The 12988-nt window shown below is 42.8% G+C and overlaps 1 protein-coding gene across 2 annotated transcripts in view; it reads left to right on the top strand.

Annotated features, from left to right (window-relative positions):
- The window catches only part of MICAL3 (microtubule associated monooxygenase, calponin and LIM domain containing 3), a 164534-nt gene extending 154021 nt beyond the window's left edge, over positions 1 to 10513 (top strand). For both annotated transcript variants that reach the window (XM_019515564.1, XM_019515561.1), the window contains 3 exons: positions 3715 to 3814; positions 7284 to 7357; positions 7443 to 10513. In XM_019515564.1, the coding sequence (XP_019371109.1) occupies positions 3715 to 3814; positions 7284 to 7357; positions 7443 to 7627 (359 nt within the window). In that variant the 3' untranslated portion in view covers positions 7628 to 10513. The remainder of the gene's footprint in view (positions 1 to 3714; positions 3815 to 7283; positions 7358 to 7442) is intronic.
- Positions 10514 to 12988: the final 2475 nt, after the last annotated feature.

Below are 12988 nucleotides of genomic sequence, written 5' to 3'. Positions count from 1 at the left end.
GGACATGTCCTAGTCCCTATAATGTTGAGTGCTGCTGAAAAGTGGATTCTCAGTGTTCAAGTAGTTGAGCTCTTCTGTACAAGACACATGTTTATCTTACATCAGATAACAATAGAAAAGAGGAAAAAGACTTACTGTGTTATCTATGCTACCATTACCAATGCAGGATTCAGTGTAACAGGCCTCAGAGACCTGTGCCGTTGCCTCACTTTGTGAGGTGGGAATTGGAATGCTGACTTTTCAAGTTTTGGCTCCTTTTACACCCTGGTTCAAGTCCTTGAAAAACAGTGAACACAGAAGATGGACTAGTCTGCCACTTTCTGCTCCTTTTCTGTGACTGAGACTTAAGGCTAAAGTGTTAGCATGTTATGGAAGTTGTTACATTAATACATTAACGTATTTTCAGGGATTCAAGCAGGGTGGAATAGAATTGCATGTCAGTGGCTGATAGGGGGAAAATAATCTGGCTTTTTATTGTTACAAACTGCTAAAATGAGTTTTGGGTGACCTTACCTTTTCCCCCCCCACATACTGAAATGTGTCATTTTTTGCCCATTTAGGTATTGTTTCTGATTCTAAATGCTGATAGACTAACAAATACATGTGCTTACCAATGTTTGAGACAGAGTATCCTAGCCAACAGCTTCTCACATGCCACATCCCACATATATTAACCAAATTTTCCCTTCACAGCCCTATATCTCAGGGACCTCTGTTCCATTAAAAAAGGAACGTTTTCACCACCAGTAGAAGCTGTTGTGATAAACTTATGGCCATGATAAATCTTTAAGGTAGGGTTGCTGTTTAGTGTTGGTACCATACAGATACAAGTGGGACTTTTTGTAACTTCACTTAAGAAACTAATGTTGCCGAAGGTAATTAATCACCTATCCTCACTTTGGTTTCCTGGAATCTCATCTATATGGCATGGTATTAGAGTTAAGACAATGCAACTGAAAGTATGCAATGAATAAGGAAAAACTCAAAAGTAATCTGTCTCCAGGAAGATACGTAGCTCAGTAAGTTTTCCCCAGTGCCTCAGTCTGCTTTTGTCCGTTATCTGTGCCAGTGAGGGATTTTATTCATCTGTAGATTGTTTCCCTTGTTTCTGCTTCTCCATTTCTCGTATTTTCGTTTCTTTTCTTCTTGTTGTTTCCTTTCTTTCTCACTCTTTTATGCTTTTTGTCCTCTGCTTGTCTTTTATTTCACCCCTTCCCCCCTTCCTCTCCACTTCCAATTTCCTCTTCCTCTCCCCTGTTTTCCTCTTCCTCGTTTGCTCCTTTTGAAGTTGAGCCCAATGCCGGGACACCACGTCGTAGACCTCTCTCCTTCTGCCCTTGCTGTGCCCACGAAGGTAATGTAACCTCATGCAAACCCCATGCCCCTCAGCCTCAGCTGAATTGTCATAGCAGCACTAGTCAGCTAGTGACTGAAGAAACCAACCCAACTCCCAAAGGCCTTTCTTTCTTTCCTTCAATTAATCTTCTCAGTAGAAATCTTGTAACAAGCTTGTATGAATACATGGCAATTTCTTAAAGGTACAGTATCCCTTTTTCTGTTTTAAGTTGTGGGGAGAGATGTCTCAAAGTCCAAGGCACACTGATTTACAATCGCGGCTGCAGCAGCGTCACACTGCAAAGCTCCTGTTTTCATTTGGTGTATTTGATTTTTCTCTATTCTTCATGAAGGGTGTCTGGGAGATGGGGGTGAGAGAAGAGAATCTCCTTCATTAACAGGCTTATTAATTTGTATGGATGGATTAAAGGAATACTGTGTCCTTACAAAGACTGGTTTGCAAAATATCCCTGAGTTTTAATAGCCAACCAACCAGTCTTCCATAATCCGTGTCTTGCGAGTGCGTTCTTGAATTTGTCCCAAATGGAATTTGCCATAGAGTTTCCATTGCCAAGGCATGGGGGAAGGGGTTGGGATGTGATCATGGTGTAATTTTTTGCGAACCACTTACTCTGCTTTTCATAGTGCTCTCTCACATTGATTGTCCACCCTCCCTCCCCACCCCTCCCACATTCCTGTGCTCATTGGCTATTTAAAACAAAAATCAATCTATTTCACAGGGCAGTAGCAATGTGTATTTGGCTGTTTCTTAGAGATTTTTATTTTCTTTATATCCTGGCACTGGAAAGGGTGGGGAGATTTCCCAGTGCTTTCATGGCTCCCCCGAACTGGATATCTGCATGTATAAATTCCCCTCTCCCATGGCCAGGTGGGCATATTGTGCAGAGATGCTCAGAAAGGAATGCTTAGAACTGAGCAACAGACTGGTATAAAATCCAGAGAGCCAGAGTCTGTTGTGGGTGGGTGTGGATGAGGGGCAGCATTTCCTAAGGGTTCACGGACTCTGTATTTCAGCTGCAGGTATTACTAAGCTATGCAACAGCCTCACAACTGCTTAGCAGGATGTACAGGACCTTACTGTTTGGCTCCAAGGGAACATTGGAGTTAGGGATGGAGGAGGGCCACAGATTATGTTCACTGGCCATTGGAGTGAGATGTATGTCCAGTTTTTGCAGGATTTGGTATTAGAATAGAAAACTTGCTGCTTGGTTGTTTCTAGCACATTAAACAGACTGCCTTTAAAGCCAAGAGAAGCTGCTTTTAACATGGATGTTCTGTGTCTATAACATCTAATTAGTCAGAGCTGTCAATTAAATCCCTACATCCTAGTACTCATCTTTAAAGCCCCAAACCTTCAACAACTTCCATGCAGGCAGGCAGACAGGCAGACCACTACAACCAAAGTGAGGTTGCATGCAGTCATAGGGATCCATCTGTACATGGTTCATGGCTGAATCAAAGGCCCAAAATAGGAATTGCCTTGAAGGAGTGTACTCTTGGGTTTGACACGCACCTAACTCATTGCAGAGACTTTAAGGAACCGTAGTATAGCAATTCAATCTGCATAGCTCTTGACAAAAGTGGAGTTTTGTCAGTAGGCTATTGGATAAGGGCAGGTTGTTCCTTTTGAGATAAAGTACATTTAAGAAAATGAGAAGTAAGTTGGGTCATCAAGGCCCAGCACTCTTTTCCTCCTACCCCTTTTTACATTAGCAAGTATAGGTAGGCTTCAGTGTGTCTCATTCTAATACTGATAAGTAATACTGTAGCGGGAAACTTACTTATAGGATACTGTGGACTGTTGTTAATAGATTGCACACACAGAAGACTTCCCAAAAGGGGCAGAGATATATGGGAAAAACATCTAATGGAGAAGCCAGTGAAAAGAAAGTTTTTCATTAGACGATGACAAAAGGGCACTGATTCAATTTATGTGGTTGAGGAAAGGAAAAGTACATCAAAAGGCTACAATCGTAGGGATGGAGATCTACCAGTCAGCACACAGTAAACTGCTTGAGAACTGGAAACGTTAGCGAAGTTCATCAAATGAAAGTGAAGTAGACACGAGTCATAAAATGATGGATTTGGGATAGTGGGAAGACAAGAGAGCAGTGGTAAAAGGGATTCAGGAAATATTGATCCAAGGAGGAGAGAATTCTTTAAGAGGTGACTTCCACAGTTCTGTGCCCTCCTCTTTGTGTGCTGTGGGCAAACTAAATGGACCCGGCTTGGGAGTGCTCTGGCAGCATCTTGCTTGGCTTTCTTTGCACAGTTTGCCCCCATTTGTGTTCCTGCCTCTTGGGCTCATAGGGATGTCAGGACATCAGCTGGATGCTTAAGAAGTTTTTGTCTTTGCAGGCATGGGGAAGAAGGACGATCCAAAGCTGATGCAGGAGTGGTTCAAGTTGGTGCAAGAAAAGAATGCCTTGGTTCGCTATGAATCGGAGCTGATGATCTTGTGAGTGAACAAGGGCTTTCTTCACAGTGTGTAGTACAGCTTCAAAGATGACATTATACACAACTAGTGCTGGAGGGCCTGCTTCTGGCACTATCTTCTCTATGTTGCCAGGAGGCCAGTAACATGTTGTGAGCAGCTGGGTTCACTGGGCCCCAGCCCTGCACTGCTCAACTTCCTCCCTGGTTTACTGCACATAGTACTTACTAAGCTTAAAGAAATGACAAAGTGGGTGCCTCTACACAAGACACTTAATGCACAGAAGACTAATTATACTGCGCATTAGCACAGTGGGGAAAGTCTGTGCTAATGCACAGTAGCATCACAAAAAAGTGCCTCTGAGCTAATGCACTGTAGTGTCAATTACAGCACGTTAAGTCAGTATTTGTCATTACAGATACTAACTAAATGCACTGTAATTACAGCTCATTAATGAATGTGTAGATGTGCCCAGCAAGTATAACTAGAGAACCTTTAATCATTGTTAGCTGGTTGATCAGACTGGCTAGCAGAGGGTAAGTGCTCAGGGGTTACATATCTGAAAAATTACTTTTTTTTTTAACCTGCTATACATTGAATATCTATTAAAAAATCAGATTCTAATGTCAGCTTAAGAAAATCAGTTACCATATGAGTAAAACCAGTTAACATATGGGTACCTATGCAGGTGTATCCTATTTTACTACTTTAGATGTCCCCTTATGGTCAAACCTTCCTTCGCACCTCTCTCTTCCTGGAAAATAACACTTGACTTATCTTCCAGGTGCAATCTACAAAGTCGTTGAAATTCCCTGCTAATAATATTTTGGCAGTCTAGCCAAATGTAGTACTATCTTCCAGGAAGGGAAAGGGGAAGAGCGGGGAGCTTAGTTAGAAGCAGACACCTTGTTAAAATCAGGAGAAGGGCAGGGAGGGAGGCCTTATTGAGCCAAGATTTTGCTGAAGATTTAGCAGACAGTGTCCGGGGTTCAGGACACCTAGTCTGCCTAATGTTATGCATTAAGAAGTGTCTCAGATTCTCAGCTAATAAATAACTAGGGTACATTAGGAAAAACCTCTACTAGAAAAAGAACTAATGATGTACAAAAGGTCAAAAGATTTGAGTCAGTCCAAAAGTGTGGAAACTGAATTAAAGATTAGGGCCCTGTAACAGTCCTCCTAAGTATTTCCCATACAAAGCACCCCATGCTCACAAGTTTATCCCAAAATTCTGATCTGTAATTTTAGTGGTGGGTAGTCTTTGGAGAGAATGAGTCAACATATTCTCCTGGTTTAAGGAAGGTAATGAATGTAACCATCTTGGCTGCCATTCTACCCCTTCTTTTTTAGTTGGACATATTTCCCAAATAGCCCTCTCTTAGTCTTCAGGCACATCCCATGACCTTTCATCTGGGCTCAGATGCTGCAGCTCTTCTTCAGTATTTATAGCCAACGATGTGTTGCATGCAATTCTAACTAGTTTCTGAGCAGGCACAGGTTGACTCTGGGGTTTCAGAAGCTCAGTGAGCTCTGGAGTACAGGTAATAGGTAACAAAGTGCTACTCGGGTCTGTGTCTGAGGAGGTAGGGCACCTTAATGTTCATTAGTTGGTAAGTAGTTTTTCTTCAGGGCTTCTGTACCCATGTAGGTAAAGGTGCAGTGCATCTAATACAAGATCTGCGCAATTGTGCTTTAGATCCCATCATACCTTATTGCTGGTGCAGGGGGAGCCCAGGATCACAATGGCTATGAGCCCTACAGCCAATGACACCTACTGTAAGGCTTGCAGCAGGGGCAGTGTTGTCAGCTGTGGGGCTCCTAGCAGGGGCAGTGGAAAGAACACTGCCGCTTGTGTGAACCCCACACCTGAGGAGGCTCACAATGGCAGCAGCATTCCCCCACTGCCTCTGCTGTAAGCCTTTCAGCTGATAACACTGCCCCCATTGTAAGCCCCGCAGCTGATGAGGCTTGCATCTTATGAGGCTTGCAAGGGGCAGCACTCTCCCCACTGCAAGCCCCACAGCTAAAGAGGCTCGCAGCAGGGGCAGCACTGGGAATGCTACTGCCTCTGCAAGACTTGTCAACTGTGGGGCTGGCAACGGGTGGTTTACCCTAGCTCCTCAGTTGTTGGTGCTCCCAGCCCCAAAGGAGTGTGTTTGACCACATGTTCAATTAATAGTGAGATTAGAATAAGCTAACAAAGTTATTACATATTTGTTGTGGAACAGTTTTGTAGTTTATTGTTTGTTTTATCATTCCATCAATTGGTTGAATGTATAACTGTGTCACAACTTAATGTGTAAGTAACTGGTTAATCACACCTTAAGTGTAACGTGTAGAGAGTTGCACATGCACAGAAGGTAAGGATTATTTTGGTGACAGCTTTTATTGGAGCAGCTGCATAGATGAGAGAGGTCAGACAGGCTTTTGGGCATGTATTGTCTGTCTTCAGGTCTGGAAAAGAAGCAGACGACTTGAGTTGAGTAACAAAACAGTGGCATGTATACAACTCCAAGTACAAAGACAAACAGTCTGCATCTGATGAAGTGAGCTCTTGCTCATGAAAACTTACGCATCTCTGATTCAGTTAGTCTGTAAGGGGCATCTCTACTCTGCCTTCAATCTACTTAAGGGAATGCAGGGGGTGCGTAGCTGTAAAGTAGGAACAAAGACAATGGCTTCAAACAAGAGAAGTGCAGTAGACTAGATAACCTAATTAGTTACAGAGCAAGATCATTCAAGAGTCATTATTACACTTGAGGTAAAGGGAGGTTAGCAGAGGTAGCCCCTAGATTGCAATGAGCCATAAAGCTATTGTCTAGTTTTAGTCCACTTCTTTTTTTTATCTGTTCTACTGCACTTCTTACTGCTCTTGAGCTATCTGTTTTCTAGCTCAAACTATATCTGCTTCTTTCCCAGACCTGAAGAACAATTTGTGCCTGGAAGATTCTCTAGCACCTCTCCCTACTATCCAGGTGGTCCAGTGAAAGATGTCGCTAAAAACAATCCTTGCTACACGTATATTTCCTGTCCCTCATCACTCAGCCCTACTACTCGCAAAGAAGTAAATTGTGTCTTCTGCAGAAATTGCAGATGTATCTGCTCCTTCCCATTCTCCCTATCTTATACTTTAAGTGTAGGTATTAACACTATGAATAAGACTGTGAGAGAGCAGCTGGGCTGGTTGGTACCCAACTACATGGAAAAGAGAATCTCCCCCAAAGTTCTGTTTTTTTCCATCTGTCCACTACTTGGGACTTTAATCCTCCCAACTCTATTTACCTTCTCAGATTTTCTTCCAGTACCTTTGTGTAATGTCTTTTGGAACATCTCTGGACCTATGCAGCCATTTTTTCCACACTTAAAAAATGGAAAATGTTAATGATTCAGCACCAATAATCTTTGGCCAGATTTGAATGAGGATTGGCTCCCAGCCAACACATCTAAACCTACCTAAATCTTACATAGTCTTCTGTTTTGTTTCTCTATTCAGTGCTCGGGAGCTGGAATTGGAAGACAGGCAGAGCCGATTACAGCAGGAGCTCCGGGAAAGGATGGCAGTGGAAGGTGAGTGTCAAGAGAGACAACTTCTTATGGAGTATGTGCATGTTTCCAGTCCTGGTTGCTCTTACACTTTTGGATTTCTCTCCAGATCACTTAAAGACAGATGAGGAGCTGTCAGAGGAAAAGAGGATCCTGAATGAGATGCTGGAAGTGGTGGAACAGAGAGACTCTCTAGTAGCCCTTCTTGAGGAGCAGAGGTTACGAGAAAAGGAGGAGGACAAGGACCTAGAAGCGGTCATGCTCTCCAAAGGCTTTAGCTTGAACTGGTCCTGAGCTAACACCCACCTCTGCTGGTTTGTGTTGTCCAGTTGGCCTACACTGAGTCCGCCAGAACTACCTGGCTCAGGAGATCTTGAGGAGGAAACCATAAGATTCCTACAGCACGCAAGGATTCAGTTTCAAGCACCTAGAAGCCTTTTGATAACTGGGATTAACTCCAAAGGCCTCAGTTCCACATGTCTGCACACCAAGTCGAAGGCTAAGACTGCACAGCCTCCTTAGGGCCTGGTACAAAGGGGCCGTTGTGTTTTTACAATATGAGGGAGAGGAATAAACTTTGGGGACAGAGGAAGAGGTTATTATCTTTTAGAGAAGTAACCCTTCACCAGACTGGATTTGCTGCAGTTATGTTCCCCTCCCATTTTCAATACTAGGATTTTTAATAAAAGGGAAGGAGTGGCTACCCTCTTCCTGAAAACCACAGCAGCCTGTAGCAGCACTTGTGGAAGAGTTAACCATCCTAAGGATAGCGCCAGTGTTCCAGAACAGCACCTTCATTGTTTTAGTCTTCCTCCCCACCAAAGAAACCTGAATTTAAACATTATGCATGGACACGAAGAAATGTAGGTAGTCTGTTCGACTGAAATCTTCTGCTCCTTGTAGCTTTTGCAGAGACTTGGGTATTGGAGGACTCTTTCCATCATACTCTTCAGAATTCTGCCATTGTTATGGAGAGAAAAGAATGAAAAAGTGGGGAAGACTCCCATATCTCCCCACATGTTGCTACACACTGGACAGGCAGTCACTGCTGGCCTTGTCTTCATGGCCACAGTTGAAAGGCTAATGGATTTCGGGTTGTTGTTGTTTTTTTTGTTTGTTGTTGCGACTGTTTTGACACTGGAACATATTGACTTTGTGAGATGTGGCAAGTGTGTTGAGGGGATCGTCAAACAGAAGTCTGACTTATAAACCCCAAGTGGGAGCCATGTTTGGGTGACTTGTTGATGAGACACTTCAGTGTTTGTTTTGATTATTTTTTTCCTCCTTATTTTGTTTTTGCACATTGGAAATGAAGCTTAAGACCTGCCTGGGCCCTTAGTCACTTTGACCCTTTTATGTCAATTAACTTATTTTTTTAATACTTGAAAGAAGATTCATTTTTGTACCTTTTAAGAAACGGACAAGTTTTGGGTGTGTGCCTGCTGCATCCTACAACCTCCACTTTAAATGACTGGACTGTTGTTACCTGTGTCTATTTATTAGTGTTCTGATTAATAATGTTAATGTTACATTTCTTGGATCATTGGGGGAGGGAAGGCGTTAACTGCAAAAGAGCAAGACACTGCTGCAGATTGGTCCCTGCTTCACATAGAGGGCAGTATTTGTGGACCTGCATTTGTATCTTGTCCTGCCCTCCACTTTGTGGTTGCCTGGACATATACAGGACTGTGAGAGCCTGGTAGTGTTCCTAGCAGATTTTTCCTCTGCATTTCAGGATCCCTCTCTAAACTAACCATCTTATAATTTATTTAAATATTAAAAGTTTGTAACGAGTCAAAACTGTGACGTGAACATTTCCCCCATCTTTCCCTCCCACCTAGAGCGTGAGCCCTCTCACTGTCCAATCCACCCATAAGCAAATTGCACAGTTACAATAGTGTCTGCCAGAGGAGGCTTTTTTTGGCCTAATTAGTAGGGCTGCTGTGTTTGAGCTAGGAGGGCACTTGTTGTATTCCTACACACAGTAGCAAGCAGATGTACACTCAGCAATTCAGTCACAATTCCGGGAAAGACCACTTACTAGACTCCCAAAACTTAAATTGATCCCACAGGGCTTACCTTAAATAGCGCTGTGCATAGGGTGTGATGTCTGATGCCAGGCATCACTCTAACTTTGAATTACCCAGAACAGTTTGGTTGGAGTTGCACCATTAATGTGCTTTATTTAGCCTTTGTTTTAATGGTAACTGATAAATATATTCAGCTTGCTCTTCACCTGTGCGTGAGTGATAGTGTCATTCCCAAACAAATCTACATAGCACCACTGAGACTGCTAACCCTGTAAAGTAGATATCAGACTTGTTGATGAAACTGATACCTGAAGCCCTGGGGTCCTTTTTTATAATTTGTTGCTGCATCATGCTGCGAGTCCTTTACTTGCTTTTTCCTATATTTATAATGATGGAGAGGCTAATATGGTTTCTTGCTTCTGGCCATCTACATTCCCCAGAAGAGTTGTGTATGCTCCTATGGAAACACTAAATAGCCCCACACTTAAGTTTTCTTGATGTCATATGCCACCCTCAAGGACCTTCCCCATGCACCATATTTGCAGCCAGAGAGACAGGGATGGGATGCTCTCTAGAAAGAATCAGCAATGCTGTTTAGCAAGCGTCGAAAACATGCTTTCTTCCACATCAACCCAATGCTCTTTCCCCAGCTAGCATGGCCTGAACAAACTGTCTACAGTGCTTCCTTCCCTTTCCTAGAAGTAAAGAAACAAACATTAAACCCAAGTTCTCATGGTGCAATGCAGAGAGCTAACTACTAGGTCACTTAAAGGTGTGCATGTTAACAAGAGTTGTTTGACGTTCATCAAAGCACCTTCACGGTACTGGCACACTAATGGAACGTCTCCACATAGAACAGGTCTCTCTACAAACCAGTGCAGTGAAGAGGTATTAGCTGCAGGTGCAGAAACAGCACTGGGAGGTTACACACTGTGTGCTTGGAGTTCCCCATAAAATAGATTGGCTCTTATGGAACAACAATTCTAGACCAGAAATATGCTGCAACTGTAAATGTTTTTCATTCAGAGGACGTTCCTCCCCAGGTTAAATGTGCACCATATATTTATGTAGACTATAGCTGATTTTGAACTGAAGATCATTAAATGTGAACTGCAAAGCAAAATCAAAAACAAAAGGATGCCTCTCCCTCCTTGTGTGTAAACATGGCCTCTTACCAACATGCTGTAAAGATTTCTGCTTGTTTTTCACAGAGGAAATATTAAATCCACACCTTTCCCTTCTATGCTGGGGGACACTGGCCAGCTCTTTGGAGGACTTGAATAGTGCTACTAGTGTAGTGTTGCTGTAGCTGTGATGATCTAGCGATATGAGAGAAACAAGATTTGTCAGGTGACAAAGTACCTGTTTTAGGACTTGTTTAGGTGAGAGAGAGAAGAGACTTATTGGATAGCAATTATCACACAAGGCAGTAATGAGTGATGGACTTTTGTGTCCCCAACTAGGAGGAGTAAGTGAAACTTCTAAAATTGCAGCCCTAAGGGTTTCATTGGGGTTCTGCAACACAAAGGGTGCAAGTGAAAAGAAGTGAAGAGTAAATATTGCACATAATATGGGAAAGCACATGAAGAAAAAGCTTAATTAAAAACAAACACTAAGGCCTTTTATATCAGAAGAAGTAGGAAAGGCACAATATGTATTTGCTGTTAAGTAAACCTTTCAAAAAACGAATGGCATAACCACTAGTTTCTTTTTTAAATACATGTTTTACATTCAATATTTTACAATTTTTTTAATGGAAAGTGACTCTTGTGACATGAAACCATCTGGACCTCTGTTTCCAAGCTGTTGATATTTGTGTCAGAATCGGAGTAGCATGTTCTAGCTCTTGGACCGGAGCCAGCAGCATTGGGTAGTAACACATAGCACTGTCAGCATGTAATCAGTGACATGCTTGTCTTGCATGTAAATAAAGCCAGAGGCCCTTAACCCGTGAGAAGTGAGCTGGTATTAGTACTTATTCATGCCCCCATAGATAGTGTTGACTGTGTTGGACTGGTGCAGCACTCTGTGCAATGGAGTAAAGGTTCAATTAGAACCCGAGCGCTGTTTCTATTCCTAAGCCAGCAGACAGAGGGCATGCAGGAAGCAGGGGCCTTGTTTCCTTGGGGATGAAGAAGTAACAACTGGTCAACCTGGGTATGAAATTGTCTGGATGTGGAGGGAGGACCATCTAGCCCATGTTCAATTTAATGTGAAGAGCTAAGCCTTCCTGGGGAGTGAGGGGAGATGATTCTAGCTGCTAATGATCCTTGTCACTTGCCTGGTGTCTTCCACATGTAGGGTTTACCTTTCTTGATGGTATCAGCTATATTCATACTGCTTCTCCACTGAGATCTTCCTTGATGGCACAAAGTAGGACTGGCTTAGCTTCATTGGCAGAAAGCACCGAAACGGGTGTGTTTCAGGGCTGGAAAGTTTTTCTTTCGGTTTCAAAAGATAAGATTCCCATTGCTACTTTGAAGCCTTGCTGTACTTTCCAGAGGCAGTGCTGATCTTTTCAATCTGACTTGAATCCATACTGTTGTCTAGATGGTGGTGTCTTCCTTTTTGGTATTTAATTGCGTTTTCAGTTGGAAGATAATGTCACATTATTTTTATTGATTTACTCTTTGCACTGAGTGTAGATAATGCATATGTTATTGTAGTTTTCCAAAAACAGTTCCTACCATAGACAGTCTGGTTTTAGAGAGGTGACTCGGGTATGTTCACTCTGCTTGGAGCACACTATCTGCTGTGCTGCCTGACTTTCTGCAGGCTGCTCCAATGATTGCAGGGGAGTTTATTTCTGCTGACTGAAAATAGGCATTAAAAATATGGATCTTGATGGCAGCATGCTTGGTTCCTATGACCAGTCACAAACGCTTCTTCCCACCCAGTTCACATTACTGTGTGATAATCCAGTATTCACCCTATTGGAACTTAATCTACAGCAACACAGGAAACCTGTAAGCCTCTACTCCCCTCACTAGGCTAAGTCATTCTGGTTTTATATGCATGGCAGATGCTTTTGCCCCCTTATTCTCTTGTCCAGAGTAGAATGAAAGTAAGAATTCCCCATCTTTGAGTGCTGATATTTTATATATGCTCCATCTGCTCCAGTCTCTTTGCATCAGAGTGTTTTCCCCAATCACCTGCAAGATTAAATTTTCATGAACCCCACTCAGTAACCCCTCCAAGCCTTGCATTCTACTTCCCTTTGTAAATATCTGAAACCTGAGGCAGTATAGCAAAGGTCCCTTGCTTTAGGAAACATGGTGGCTCTGGCACAGCACTGCCAGCATGAACTGGAGTTCATGTGGTAACTTGCTGCCCTGGAAACTGTGTACAGAGAAATTATATGAGCATGCCAGATGGCTTGATGGGATGCCATGAATTCATTGTTAAAGGGTGAGAAGGAAAGATAAAAACCAGCACCTGGTGCAGTTTGTGGACAAACTAGAACCACCGGTTCTTGGATGGAGAGAAGTCCGGTCTACTTGGATTGTTTTCTTACCTGCTGCAGTTTTGCAGTTCTTGTTCTTAGGATTCAGGGGAAACAGGAGATAATGGTTTTATGTTCCTTAATGCACATTGTGGACTGAGCTGAAGGACAGCATCTTCCAGC

Source organism: Gavialis gangeticus, unplaced genomic scaffold (genome assembly GCF_001723915.1).
Source record: "Gavialis gangeticus isolate Ggan-Ray unplaced genomic scaffold, GavGan_comp1, whole genome shotgun sequence".
Taxonomy (NCBI): Eukaryota; Metazoa; Chordata; order Crocodylia; family Gavialidae; genus Gavialis; species Gavialis gangeticus.
This window is presented reverse-complemented; position numbering and strand designations above follow the sequence as displayed.